The 13,332-nt window shown below is 41.9% G+C and overlaps 1 protein-coding gene across 1 annotated transcript in view; it reads left to right on the forward strand.

Moving 5' to 3' along the window:
• The window catches only part of INO80 (INO80 complex ATPase subunit), a 126,829-nt gene that overhangs the window by 56,997 nt on the left and 56,500 nt on the right, over positions 1-13,332 (forward strand). The window contains exons 20-24 of the mRNA XM_038408051.2: positions 1,376-1,543; positions 1,985-2,118; positions 4,601-4,668; positions 6,511-6,604; positions 8,470-8,647. Coding sequence (XP_038263979.1) covers positions 1,376-1,543; positions 1,985-2,118; positions 4,601-4,668; positions 6,511-6,604; positions 8,470-8,647 — 642 coding nt within the window. The remainder of the gene's footprint in view (positions 1-1,375; positions 1,544-1,984; positions 2,119-4,600; positions 4,669-6,510; positions 6,605-8,469; positions 8,648-13,332) is intronic.

Below are 13,332 nucleotides of genomic sequence, written 5' to 3' on the forward strand. Positions count from 1 at the left end.
CCTTCCAACAGTTGTTCACACTGTGTCCCCCCCCACTCTCCAGGACTTGCGGTGCTCCTCCTTTGTGGGTTGGTCCTCCAGCCAGGTCACTGTATAGCCCTCCCCTTCTGGGGTATCACAGAGTGCTGCTGGCTCAGCTGTCCGCATGCCATTCCAGACAATTTTCCGGTTCAAGGTCCCATGCCCTTTCTCCATGCCTGCTCGCTACTCCAGTTTCCAGCCCCAGCACCCTGTGTCCAGTAACTACTGTTTGCTTGCTCACAGGATCTGTGGCTATTTCCCTGGACTCCTTCTTGCTTCTCTTTTCTGTCTTCTGCCATCACAGTTTACCAGCCCAAACTACCTCCCCCAGGGCATAACTGTAGATAGACTACTTCCATCAATCCAAACTCTGTAGCCCCAGACAAACCTTCTTTCACCCAAGGAGTGACTGCTGACTACTTCCCCTACAGTCCCCTTCTGTTCTCGGCTTCATCCCTTTATGCAGCCTCAGCCTGCTCCTTCCCAGCAGAATGTCATCAATTAGCCTTTATCAGTCTCTTGCTTTCTTCCAGGTGCAGCCTATAAGGTTCATTGTCCTATTTTAACCTGCTCTGCCTTGTGGGGGGTGAACACCCCATCACAAGGAATTATTAGATATAGTCTCTAGTTTCTTTTAATGCAATTTAGTAGCTGAAAATAAGTCAACGCTGTATATGAACAGCTAGTCCATTTAAAAAAACAAACCAACTGTCGATATAGTGTACTCTTAAACAGAAACTAGTGTCCACACATAGCCTTGCACCAAAATAACAAAAGGTGTTAGTTACAATTAATTTAGTTATTTTGGTGCAAGTTTGTGTATAGACCAACTTTTAGGTCTTGTCTACACCTGAAATGCTGCAGCTGCACCACTGTAACGTTTCAAATATACAGGGGCTTGCTGGAGACGTTGATGAAGCAGACAAGGGCTTACGGGATTCTTCTTTGCTCTGACAGTGCCTTTTCCATACTGAACACCACCCCATATATGGTAATATGGGATGGCCAGGATGATCATGATGACTGGCACCTGATTTGTGACCCCTGGGTTGAGAACAGCTGCTTGGTGACATGACTTTACCATAGTACGGATCCTGGGCCACATTTTCAAAGGTGCTTAAAGATGCAGATAGGCACATAGCAGGATATTCAAAGGCACCTAAAATCAATGGGAGTTACGTGCATAGTAACCATTAAAAATCCATTAGGTGCCTATTTGCATCTTTAGGTGCCTTAAATATCTTTGTGCTTTTTCTATGATATGATCCTACAAGGGTTATATGTCCTGAATCTTGATCTGGTATTTCTCTGTTTAGGGACAGAATAGGACTATAATCCCATTACTGTTTTGCAGATTGAGATTCTCATGTACTGCCAGCAGACCACCAGGCAGAAGCTGCTGTACCAAGCTCTAAAGAACAAAATCTCTATTGATGACCTGCTGCAGTCCTCCATGGGCACTACCCAGCAAGCACAGAACACCACTAGTAGCCTCATGAATCTAGTCATGCAGTTCAGGAAGGTAAGGTCAACAAAAAATGTACAATCATCAGCCATTTTGGAAACACCATAGCAAAAAAATACTTCCTAACCCGGGCTGGTCGATTGCATGCACCCCTCAGTTATGCCCCAACGCAGTGTAACTTGAGACCAGCAATTCTAATATATACAATAAAGCAGAGCCCCTGCCATACAGTGCATGTGTCTGCTAATTGGGTCCCTATTCATCACTGAGGAAATCATTCATTGGGGAAGAAGAGGCAATAGAGGTAACGTGGTCAGGAAATAAGATTATCTGGTATCTAAACTAAGATGGACGCTCTATCAAATAGTTATGTGCTCACCGGTTCCATGGTTTGAGTGAGCAATTTTTCTAAACATTGGGCTGGAAAATGCTGCATATGACTAGATTTCTATTTTTTTTCCCCACCCAAGCAGCTGACATCCTCCTTTTCTTACCCAGGTGTGTAATCACCCAGAACTGTTTGAACGACAAGAAACTTGGTCTCCATTTCACATCTCCCTAAAGCCATACCAGATTTCAAAGTTCATCTACCGTCATGGACAGATCAGGGTCTTTAACCACTCGCGGGACAGGCAAGCCAATTCAACCTTCCCTTCAACTTATTCAGTATCTTTTATTTCGTCTCTTAAAATGTTGGCTCTCCCTCTTTTGTGCTGTTTTGATTCTGCAAGGGTTTTATGGGGTTCTTTAGTCAGTCAGTCTCCCAAAATTTTGATTTTAGACAAAACAGAGCTGGAAAAGCTTTTAGCCAGAGACTGAAATAGTCAGTAGCCTACACAACATTGCAATTTTGCTGATAGGGCTGGTTTGAGTTGTATATTGTTTTCTCTCACTCTCTTGCTGGGGGGATACATCCATGAATGGATATGTAGCATTGTTTAAGTGGGTATTTGTATTCTAAATTGTGTGTTGTGTTATGGCACATCTCTGCATTTTGTGCACTGTTATTTTTGAGGCAGTGTTGTAAGGTCTACCTTTTGTTTTTTCTTGTCCTCTAGTTACCTTCAAAACTCCCCTTGTTGTCCTACCCTCCTTGCTGAGGAGGGCTAACTGCAGCTCCCTCTGGAGCCATTTAATGCCTTTAGAGAGATGTATGAGTGAGCTGTCACTAAAGACTAGAGTGAGGTGGTTCTTCCCCACATGGGTCCAAGGCACTCTGTCCCTACTGGCTTGCAGCTCACCTGCTTCTTGTGGCACCTGCTACTAGATGACAAGTGAAACTGTTGAAGTACTTTTCATTGTTTTTATAATGTTATTCAGACTTAACTGTAGCTTTGTAAATGACTTGGGAGTTATGGTGGATAATCAGCCAAACATGAGCTCCCAGTGTGATGCTATGACCAATAGGGTTGACGCAATCCGTGGATGCGTAAACAAGGAAATTTCAAGTAGGAATAGAAAAGTTATATTACCTCTGCATTTGGCACTGGTGTTGCCTCTGCTGGAATAGTGTGTCCAGTTCTGGTGCCCACACATCAAGAAGAATGTTGATATATTGAAGAGAGCTCAAAGAAGAGCCATGAGAATGATCAAAGGAGTGGAAAACATGTCTTATAGTGATAGTCAGCTTAACAAAGAGAAGGCTAAGGGGTGACTTAATCACAGTTCATAAGTACCTCTGTGGGGAACAAATACTTGATAAAAGGCTCTTCAGTCTAACAAAGATATAACAAGAACCGATGGCTGGAAGCTGAAGCTAGACAGATTCATAGATATAAGGCGTACGTTTTTAACAATGAAGATAATTAATCTTTGGAACAATTTAACAAAGGTTGTGGTGGATTCTCCAGCACAGGCAATTTTAAAATCAAGATTGGATGTTTTTCTAAAATATGTGCTTTAGTTCAAACAGGAAATATTTCAAGGAAGTTATATGGCCTGTGTTTTACAGGACGTCAGACTAGATGATCAGTTATCCCTTCTGGTGTTGTAATGTGTATGAATCTATAAATTCTGATTAACCCCATTCCCGGAGATTTTTAAATAGTGCTAGCCAAGTGGTGGCTTCCCTGTTTTCTTTCATTTTATTTCACTGTTACACATCCAATATTCAATGTTCTCTCATAGCAGAGCCATAGTCATCAAATAATCCTTTAACTGAGCAAGCAGATCAGTGCTGGTCTATACTACAAACTTATGTCTGTATAACTGCGTCACTCGGGTGTGGAAAATCCAAACCCCTGAGCAATGTAGTTATTTTGATCTAACCCCCAGTGTACACAGCACTATGTCATTGGGAGAAGTTCTTCTGTCGACATAACTACAGTTTCTTGGGGAAGTGGGGTACTTAGGCCAACGGGAGACTCGTCAGCACATAGGTAGTGTCTTCACTAAGCACTACAGCCGTGGAGCTGCATCTCTGTAGTGCTGTAAGTGTAGACAAGCCCTCAGGAAAAGTAAGACAAAGCAATTTATACTCTCTCCTTTTTCTGCTGATGATGTGTAATGGAATTAAGCTTCAGTAGAATACTGGAGGAACCTGGTTTCCCTTGAGAGGCTTTTCATATGTAAGGAAGCTATCAGTGTTGATTAAGTGTAACATGATAAGTTGTGAGCATCTTCCAGTGCCTTGACAGCTAGTAATAGCTTAAACCAGATGGAAAAGAGCTGTTCGAGTGCAGTCTGCTGATTGCTCTGTTTATGGCAACGCCTGCTTAATCTTTATCTCATTCAATCATGAAAAATGCACAGAGCAGTGAATCACATAAACCATTATTTTATAGTAAAGAATAGGATCAGCACTCTTTCCCAATATGAAAAGCAATCCAGAAATGATGTTCTGACTCATGGTTAAATTAAGTAAAATATATTGTGGCTGCTGCTTTTCATTAATTAATTATCATGCAATACTGGAAAACCAGAAGATCAGGTCTCTTAACGTGAAGAACCAAATTCTATAGACTCCTCGACAGCAAGAGGAGAGTGAAACTGTGATACTGTAACTGAAAGTCATTCTGTAGTTTGGGGTCAGAGCTTAGTACTTCTGACTTCTTGATTGAATGTGAACTAAATTTACCACTTTCTTATTTTTTATTTTGTTCTGTTCATTTTCAGATGGTTACGGGTTTTACTTTCGCCATTCGCTCCGGACCACATCCAGCAGTCTCTTTTCCATAGGAAGGGTAGGTTTACTTCCCTGGGGAAGCAGTTAAGGTGGCTAGCATGCTGCAGTATGATGTTGCAAGCTGTCTTATTTGGAGGGAGAATTGGTGTAGATTAACTTCTCCCTGGGACTATAGATTCTGTGCCTCTCTGGTCACAATTCATTAGAACCTTTCAACCTTAACACTTGACATGAAGTCAACAAGCTTATTTCACAAAAAGAAAAGGAGTATTTGTGGCACCTTAGAGACTAACAAATTTATTTGAGCATAAGCTTTCATGAGCTACAGCTCACTTCATCTGATTTTCTTTTTGCGGATACAGACTAACACGGCTGCTACTTTGAAGCTTATTTCAGTTGATTAATAAAAGGCAAGATAGAAGGATAATCCAAAAGAGCTCTATTTAACCTCAACGTTCTTCTGCTCTTCTCTCTTGCCCTTTTAGTCCAGTTTAAAAGAGTTAATACGGCTTTTGTACACTAGTTTGAGGTTTGTGAATGCTTCGTAGATTCAATCTAGTGAAACCTCAGGAGCATTTTAGTACAATTTCTATTGTACACCAAGCTACATGTTCCTCTTTCCTATGGATGAGTAGGAGAATGGATAAGGACCTGAATTAAACTGAGAGACTGCTGGATCCAAATTAGTGACCAGTTGAACAGAAAACTAAACAAGCTTTATACATTTGATGTAGTATTCTATTTAAAATGGCTATTACTAACTGTGCTAGTAAGAGAGAATCTGGTAATTGACTTGCCGAAAGAGAGGGTAGATTTTGGAAGAGGAGCAGGAGCTCACTTAAGGCTTTATTCCTGCATCAAAATCTGTTAGTATGGACCCCTTAATCTGTGTTGAGTTCCGTTGAAGTCAGAAGGACTTTGCGCAGCCACAGGGATGTGGGCTTCATGGGTGATCGGGTGCTGTCTGTACAGCTCTTCTGCATATCCCATTGGCTGCTCTATAACTGTTCATTAGTTTTGGCTTGATAAATCTTCAGGGAGATAGATTTTTGCATTAACTGAATAGAAAAATGTAATGATGGGTGGAGACTTAAATATGGTAAGAATATGAAACTAAATGAGTGTACCCCTTCCTACATCTTTAATATTCCTCCTCTTGTCTGGCCCAGAAACAGTGACTTGAATTCAGGGAATAGCAATCAAGGTGATACCTTTAGCATCCTCTAAAGCAGAGGTTCTCAAACTGGGGGATGGGCCCCCCAGGGTTAGGGGTGCGGAATGTATTTTGGGGGGGGGAATTATTGCACACATTGTACCTATAGCAATTAATAACTAGCAAAGTTGATTCCTACAGACATAAGGGCCTCAGATGGTGCTGTGCATTTTAACTGATTTGTTAAGCTTGCATAACATTATACAAAGTTGTCGCCATCTGTCCGTTAATCTGTTTGCTATGACAAGATGTGCAAATTTAATTGTAAGTATGGACCACAATCACAGTTTTGCTTTTGCTTTTATTACAATGGTTCATTGGCTCATTTGTGCAACAGGAAAAATAAACACTTCAGGTGAAAAACAAAGAAGCCAAAACTGACTCAAGTGAAGCACCACCGTCACATATATCCACATATGTACTTGTGTGGTGGTGGGGGGGGGATGTAAACTACTACAAACACAAAGAAGGGGAGCCTGATCAAATAAGTTTGAGAACCACTTCTCTAAAGGGATAGGTTACACTAAGAGTTCCTGTATCATTTCACATTCTTTTTGTAATAAGGCATTTGGATGTCTAGAACCTTGGGATCAGAATTCACCCGGACTGGTCATGTGTGTTGATTGTCTCCTGTATGTGGACCTGCAACAGGTGTCAGCCTTAACTTTGACATTTTTGTGATCTTAGGTGCCAAGGAAGAAAGTTGTTTTTCTTTCCTCCGATTTATTGATGTGTCTCCAGCAGAAATGGCAAACCTCATGAATCAGGGACATTTAGCCAGGTGAGGAAAGTAATTCTATTCAGTTAATTTTATAAAGAAACTTAGAGGAAAAGTATGTGCAGTTTAATAAGTATTTCTGTAATAAACTTGCATATTCTTGGGCTATGATCAGCTATCACTTATTATTAATTTGTATTACAGTAGTGTCTAGAGGCATCAACCAAGATAAGAGGCCTGTTGTGTTAGGCATTTTGCGCACACACAGTGAGAAAGACAGTCTGTACCCCAAAGAGTTTACACTCTACATAGACAAGACAGGCAAAGGGTGTGAAGGAAAAGATTTGCCCATGGTGTCACAGCAGAGCCAAGGCAAGAATAAAATCCAGCCTTCCATAGACAACACTACTTCTCTGTTTTTATTAATTTTTTTCTTCTCTCTTTGTATATTATAAAATTCATAGAGAATTACCCTGGGCCATAATATTGGCTATACTTCAACTGAAGTTACTGTTGCCTTCCTTCCATGTGTGCCAATCACAGCATGGAATGATTCTCCAAGGCATACTTGCAGGTTGATAGACTTTTAACCATGAAGGACTCCATTCTGGATTTGCACTGTGAACTCCACTGTAGTAGACAGCGGGGCTGCAGCGGTTTTATGGCACTGACAGCAGGCCAGTGCAACCCACCAAGGGGCCCAAGGCACCCAGTCAGGGCTGTGAGGAGGATGAGGAGCCCCTAGCCTGGGGTTGGGGGGTACCCTGCAGCTGAGGGATGGCTCCCACGTTCAGGGCTGGTGATTGACTGAGCGGGACTGGGAGAGTAGAGCTGCAGAGGGCTCCCTGGGTGGCTGCTGGGCTGATGACACCTGATCCCTTCAGGCATAAGAGATGCTGAGGAAGCGGTGCTCCTGGCAAGGCAGAGCAGAGACCCCATGACCAGGGCCCCAAGAAGGAGGACAAGCCTCTGGTCATTGGGACTTGAGCCTGCTGGTGAATGGTTCCTGCCCAGTGACAGAGCAATTCAGTGCCAGGGTGGCCTCCTTCACATTTTGGAGGCTGCTTCCCCTCCTTGCAGTCTTTGCTGGAGGTCTTTTCTCTGCCTGCTAGTACTGCAGCCTTACGTATACCTGTTTCAGCCCTCCAGCAATGCAGGGAGCCCTCTGCAGCCCCAATGTCATGGGAGTGAAAGAGCATGGCTGCAGAGGGCTTCCTGTGCTGCCACAGGGCCAGTGACATTCGATCTCTGCAGGTGCGTGGTGCCAAGGGGCTGCACTCGTTCCTGCTGTTACTGTTGGATTTTTTTGGGGTCGATTTCAGTGTGTCAGCTGAAATGGATTTCTACAGACATCTATCAATTTAAATCAAACCCTGCCAAGCCTGCTTACATTAACACCCTCCTCCATAGTATTATATAAAATGAAAATTCTGATTCTTAAAATTTTGAAGTGAGCATTTTTTGCAAAATGGATTAGTACCATGCTGTTAATTGAAAGAAAATTCAACATAAAAATGAGGGCAGTATAATCTAGATATCTTTCTTAGGTAATAGGCAAGTGTTCTAGGTTTTCATGGTTGAGATTATTGGACCAGTCACTTCTGTTCTGTGGTTCAGTAACGTGATAAGACTTTTTCTTCTGAAGTGACAACGTTCACGTAGATCTTTGTGTGGCTCTGTACATTCTTCTTACCATGAGAATGTATATGTGCAGGTGCTTGTGGAGAAGTCAGAGAAAGATACTAGTAAAAATGAGAAATAGTTAAATTGGAAAGTGGATTGGGGAAAAAAAACCTGTTTCCCCAAAGCCAGATACTGTAAAAATGAAATCTTAAAGGAATAAGACATGCCAACTACAGTCCTGGTGTATCTATTTAAGCCCCCTCCACGGAGCAGTGAATAAGTGCATTTACTGTTGTTTATTTCAGATGGTTAGCTCTTTTCCTGTCTCTGAAAGCCTCCTACAGGCTCCATCACTTGCGCTCCTGGTCAGATCCAGAAGGGGAACACCCACAGAGGACTCAATGTCTGGGGAATAAAGATTTCTTGCTGGGAGTCAATTTTCCATTCTCTCTTCCCAACCTGCACAGCTGCACTTTTCTGCAGGTAAGGAAAATTTTCAAAGACATGCAGATCCTCTATTCAGTAAATACTAGCAGGCTGTAGTGAAGGGGAAACAGGGAGAACCCTTCCATCCTTCTAAAACACATGGAAGGATTGACATGGAAATAAGCTTCCTTTTATGATGGGTGCAGTGTGACAGTTAATTATACATCACTCCCTAAGAAAAGTTAAGATCATTAAAGTGGACTTTAGTCTTTCTACGTATTTTTATATACCATACGTAGCGTATTATTAATAATTAAATAAATATATCTGTATACCAGAGTGCAGATTAGCTGACTTTCAGTTCCCAGTGCGAGGCTCATCTCTTCAACCAAGTTTCAGCTTGATCTTTGATCTTGGGTAAAGTCTTCGGAAAGTTTTCCCCTTAGGGATGGCTGATTCGGGGGGAAGGGTTACGAGAGGCTCCTGCAGCCGGTGCAGGCCTCAGAGTTGATGTTTCGTTTTTAAATTATGTAATGTACCCAGGCAGTGGGAGCATAATAAATAAATACCCACATTTTAGTAACCCTTTTGTATGCTATACTCAGCCATTGACCAGAGGGTATCTTTTTTGCACTCAACAACAAAAATGGCGGTTGAAGAAAATCAGAGTGTTTGTGCTCGGGGCAGGGTGTCAGAGGGAGACTTGAGGGAAAAGAAACAGCACAACCTAGCCTAGTGGGGAGTGCATTTCTGTTCCTCGGCTCATGTCTGTTACATATAATGTGATGCTGTCGCCAAGCTGTAGACTGAGAATGGAAAATTGATGCTATTGTGAGATGCAGCTCACTCGCAGAGAAAACTGGCCATGCTGCTGATCTGGGGGATTATGGAGCCCTGATATTGCTCTTAAGCTGTATCTCCTATATGTAATGAAGTACTAGTTCTAGTACCTGTACAGCAGTCCAGGCTGCACCTGAAATGTCTAACACATAGCGGCCACAAGATATATTTATTCTTTTTTCTCATGTGCTTTGTGGTTAGGATTGTAGTGATATCACTGGCCTGATTCTGGGGCTGTGTGCTACAGTGTGGTGCAGTATTGGGCAATATAGCCTCATCAACAATAGTACAAGCAATCCATGCAGCAGTTCAGATCAGTAATTTGAGCCCATGTACCTGGCACTTGCTTTTGGTTAAATTTCAGATTTTCTGGCCATTTAAATCTGCATTGTGCCAAAAACTAGGCTTAACTAGCTATTTGGGAATTATCCCAGCACAGGTGAATCCCCATGTGATAAAAGGTCAACATAATGGCGCCTATACCCCTACCCCTTCCCAAGCCTGGCACAAGGGTCGTGGCCAGGAAGCTATTACAGCTGCCTGATCCATAGCTGCTGAAAAAGCCCTTTGAGACCATAAGCGTCTGACATAAGGTAGAGCAGGTTTAGGGCCATTCTGTCTTGCACATGGACTAGTATCTGCTCGCCAATCCCACCATTAGGGAAATAGAGAGGTGGTTTAATACCACCTGTGCCACCCGCATCTCCTTCCAGTCTTCTGAGTACAGTTTGGCAAGTGTGAATCTAGCCCTAAATTATTTTGTATCTGGACTTTCACTTATTCACTTCCATGTGAATAATTCGGGGGAGTTGGAGTGGCTCATGTGTGAATTTATGGAATGGAATGTGCCTTATTCTGGAATATTCGATGATAAACCCCAAATCTCTTTTGGGTTATGGGAGTAGGTAGGATGGATTTTTTTGTGAGAGTGAGGGCAGGAAGAACATAGACAGGATGTGCTGGAGCCATGTGCTATGTGGGAGGGAGTGATACTTTAATACAGAGTTACTGCTCTTTTTGTGAGGAAGATGCCAAGTGCCTAGGAGCTACCATCTCCAGTGCTTGTGTGAGTTTTAAGCTCTCCCTGCTGTTTTTTCAAACTTTAACTATTGCAAGCATCTGTGGACTCAGTGACTAGAATAATGCATAAAGGGAGCTGGGGTGGATACCAGAGTGTTATAAGTGCAGTGTTACCAATTCTTGCCACGTTATCACAAGTCTCACAGCATTAGCTGTTTTTTTTCTTAAAGCCACAGCTTTATTTGAAAATATGTAAATTTTTAGCTCCCTTAGCTGTGGAGAAAATCTTGAAAAATCCAAGTGGCTCAGGAGAGATTTTCAAAGGCACAAAGGGGAGTTAGTTGCTCAGTTTTCACTGGAAGTCTGAGAGTTAAGCATGTGACTCCCCTTTGTGCCTTTGAAAATCTTGCCCTCAAAAACCATGAGGCAAATAAAAAGAACCCCAAATTTTGTGTGTGTGTGTATGAGACTATGTATATATATCATCATGATTTTTAAACCAACTCACAATTTTTTGAGTCTTAGGGCTGGCTTTAGATCAAGTACTGCTTTTCTGGACAGGACAGGTCAGTAATGCACTCCTTGCAGACAGTGGAAGATGTCAGTAGGGGAAACTGATGATTCTTGCTGAAGACATTGGGCAGTCTGATAGATCTTTGTCTTACTGAGTGAGTTGGACTCTCTTCTTTGTTCTGCTGGACGTGCTCTGATTCATAACTGGTATGCATTCTGTGCACCACAATCAATCTGCTATTAGGAAGCACTAACCAGTCAAAAATACTATCTTTACTTACCTGGACAAGCTTCTTCATAGCATGATTGACAGTATTGACATAGGATCACATTGTTGGAGAGTGAAAATTTCTGTCTGTCGGATCATCAACTCGATTCTCTTTACTTGGCAGGATACACTTAACTGCTTTTCTGGTTTGTTCTTCCTCTTGAGCTTTCTTTCCCACTTCTTCCCATGAATATTTTCTCTTTGATTAATTAGGGTGACATTTCAATCCTATAATGAAGTCAGTGTTAATAGGTTTTATGGTGCAGGCATATTGGGTGTTTTATTTTTGTAATTACGCAGGACACCGCAGCTGCAGTCTCATTGTGAGGTTCCAGTTTTATCCAACTTTTCAACTAGGCCAGATTCTCAAAACCCAGAACCATGTAGTGAATCAGATCACAGTTCATGTTTCTAAGCCAAAGCTTTTCCTGGCCTTCTGTCCTTAGCTTGAACCACTACATAGCTTGGGATCCTTAAAGTTGTTCTTTGCATTATCTGTGCATTTCCAGATAAAAGCTGCTGAATGTGTTTTACTTTATATTAAATATAAACTGAGTTCCTGTTGGACTTAATGCAAAAATCGAGTTTCCAAAATTTTGTAACCATCAGCCCTTTTTCCCTCACCCTCTCAAGCTTGGAAATGCTGTCACAGGACCAAGTTTTGCTTTTTGGCATTCCATACAAGAACTTTGTTTTCTCATAACTAGTCAAATGAGAAGCCAGTCATGCTCAAGAGCGAAATGTGCTGAATGTTGATTGTTACTTGTACTTTCAAGTCCAAGTGCTATAGAAGCCAGAGAAAATGAAAGGGCTACGAGTTAATTTAGAATCTTACAAATGTCCTTAAAGCAAGACCACTTGAGTAGCTAGTTGCCGGAAGTGGATTCTGCACCTGAGCTCAGGAGACATGGGATAAAATTTATTGAAAAACTAAGCAGAGTAACTGCATGAGTCTCGGGAGCTGTGGGTTGTGGGTCAGTTGAATTGCCACATAGAAGATGGCACATAAACCCTGGAAGCTGTAGTGTTGGGTAAGGTAAGGGAGCAGACAGATCCTACAGAATGTAAAGTATTTCAAAGGGGACTGAAGAGTGAATAAAGTTAGGAAATAGCCAGAAGAAATTAGTTTGTAGTTCTAAGGTGCAAAGCCTATTATGGCTTGGGTCCTAGCTGTCCAAGAGGTTGCTTTTTTCCCTCCGCACTCTCATATGCTACTGCTGCAGCCTTTGGGATGAACAGAGATCTCAACCTAACAGTGTCTGAATCTTAAATGTCTGGGGGTTGGTAGTTAGCTATCCTCAGTGGTATGTCTTTCAACTCTGGAATTTGCTTCTTCGGCTGATCAGATGGAACCCAGATCTGTTAGTGCACAGTATTAGTGTATTAGTGCACAATACAAAGTCAGTTTCTTTTCCCACCTTTTGCCAGAATGAATGTCTCTTCTTTATGATTAAAAATGATATCATCATTTGGAAATATACAGTATATCTTGAGTTTTGATAATTGATCCTGTGTTAAAATGAAGAATCAAATTCACAAAAGACAGATCATTCATTAAGTAGCACCTAGCTTATCTGCAGGGAGGGAGACCTTTTCTGAAGCAGTGGGGTCTTGTTTGGGCATGTCTAATTTCTCTGAATGTGAATTCTGGAGAGGGAAAGGAGACAATGTCTGTGTGGAAAGAAACAGGTAGCCAGAATTTAGTTGAAGGGGAAGTTGAAATTGAAGATGCATAACAGGTAGGAAACCAATCTTGTGCTTGGTTTGTCATATTTTTAGCATTATCGGAAAAGCCAAGAAAAATAAGCCCGTCTAATTTTCAGTCAAACAAAAACAGCAGGGCAACCATGTGCATACACCATTTAACTTTGGCTGTGCTGGAATTTAGACCATGATTCCATATCTGGCTTGATGAAATGTCTGCTCTTCTCTTATGAGATTCCTGTGTGGGGTTTTGGCTGAAGTACATTTTCTGGAACCCTGCGAAGCCTGTTATGGAGTGCATGTGTAGTACTAGTCTCATAAACCATGCACTATCAAGAAGGAGAAGAGGGAAACTCTTCCTGGTTCTCACTGTGTGCTTTATAAAAAACCTTAGAGG

The sequence above is a fragment of the Dermochelys coriacea genome, chromosome 6, assembly GCF_009764565.3.
Source record: "Dermochelys coriacea isolate rDerCor1 chromosome 6, rDerCor1.pri.v4, whole genome shotgun sequence".
Taxonomy (NCBI): Eukaryota; Metazoa; Chordata; order Testudines; family Dermochelyidae; genus Dermochelys; species Dermochelys coriacea.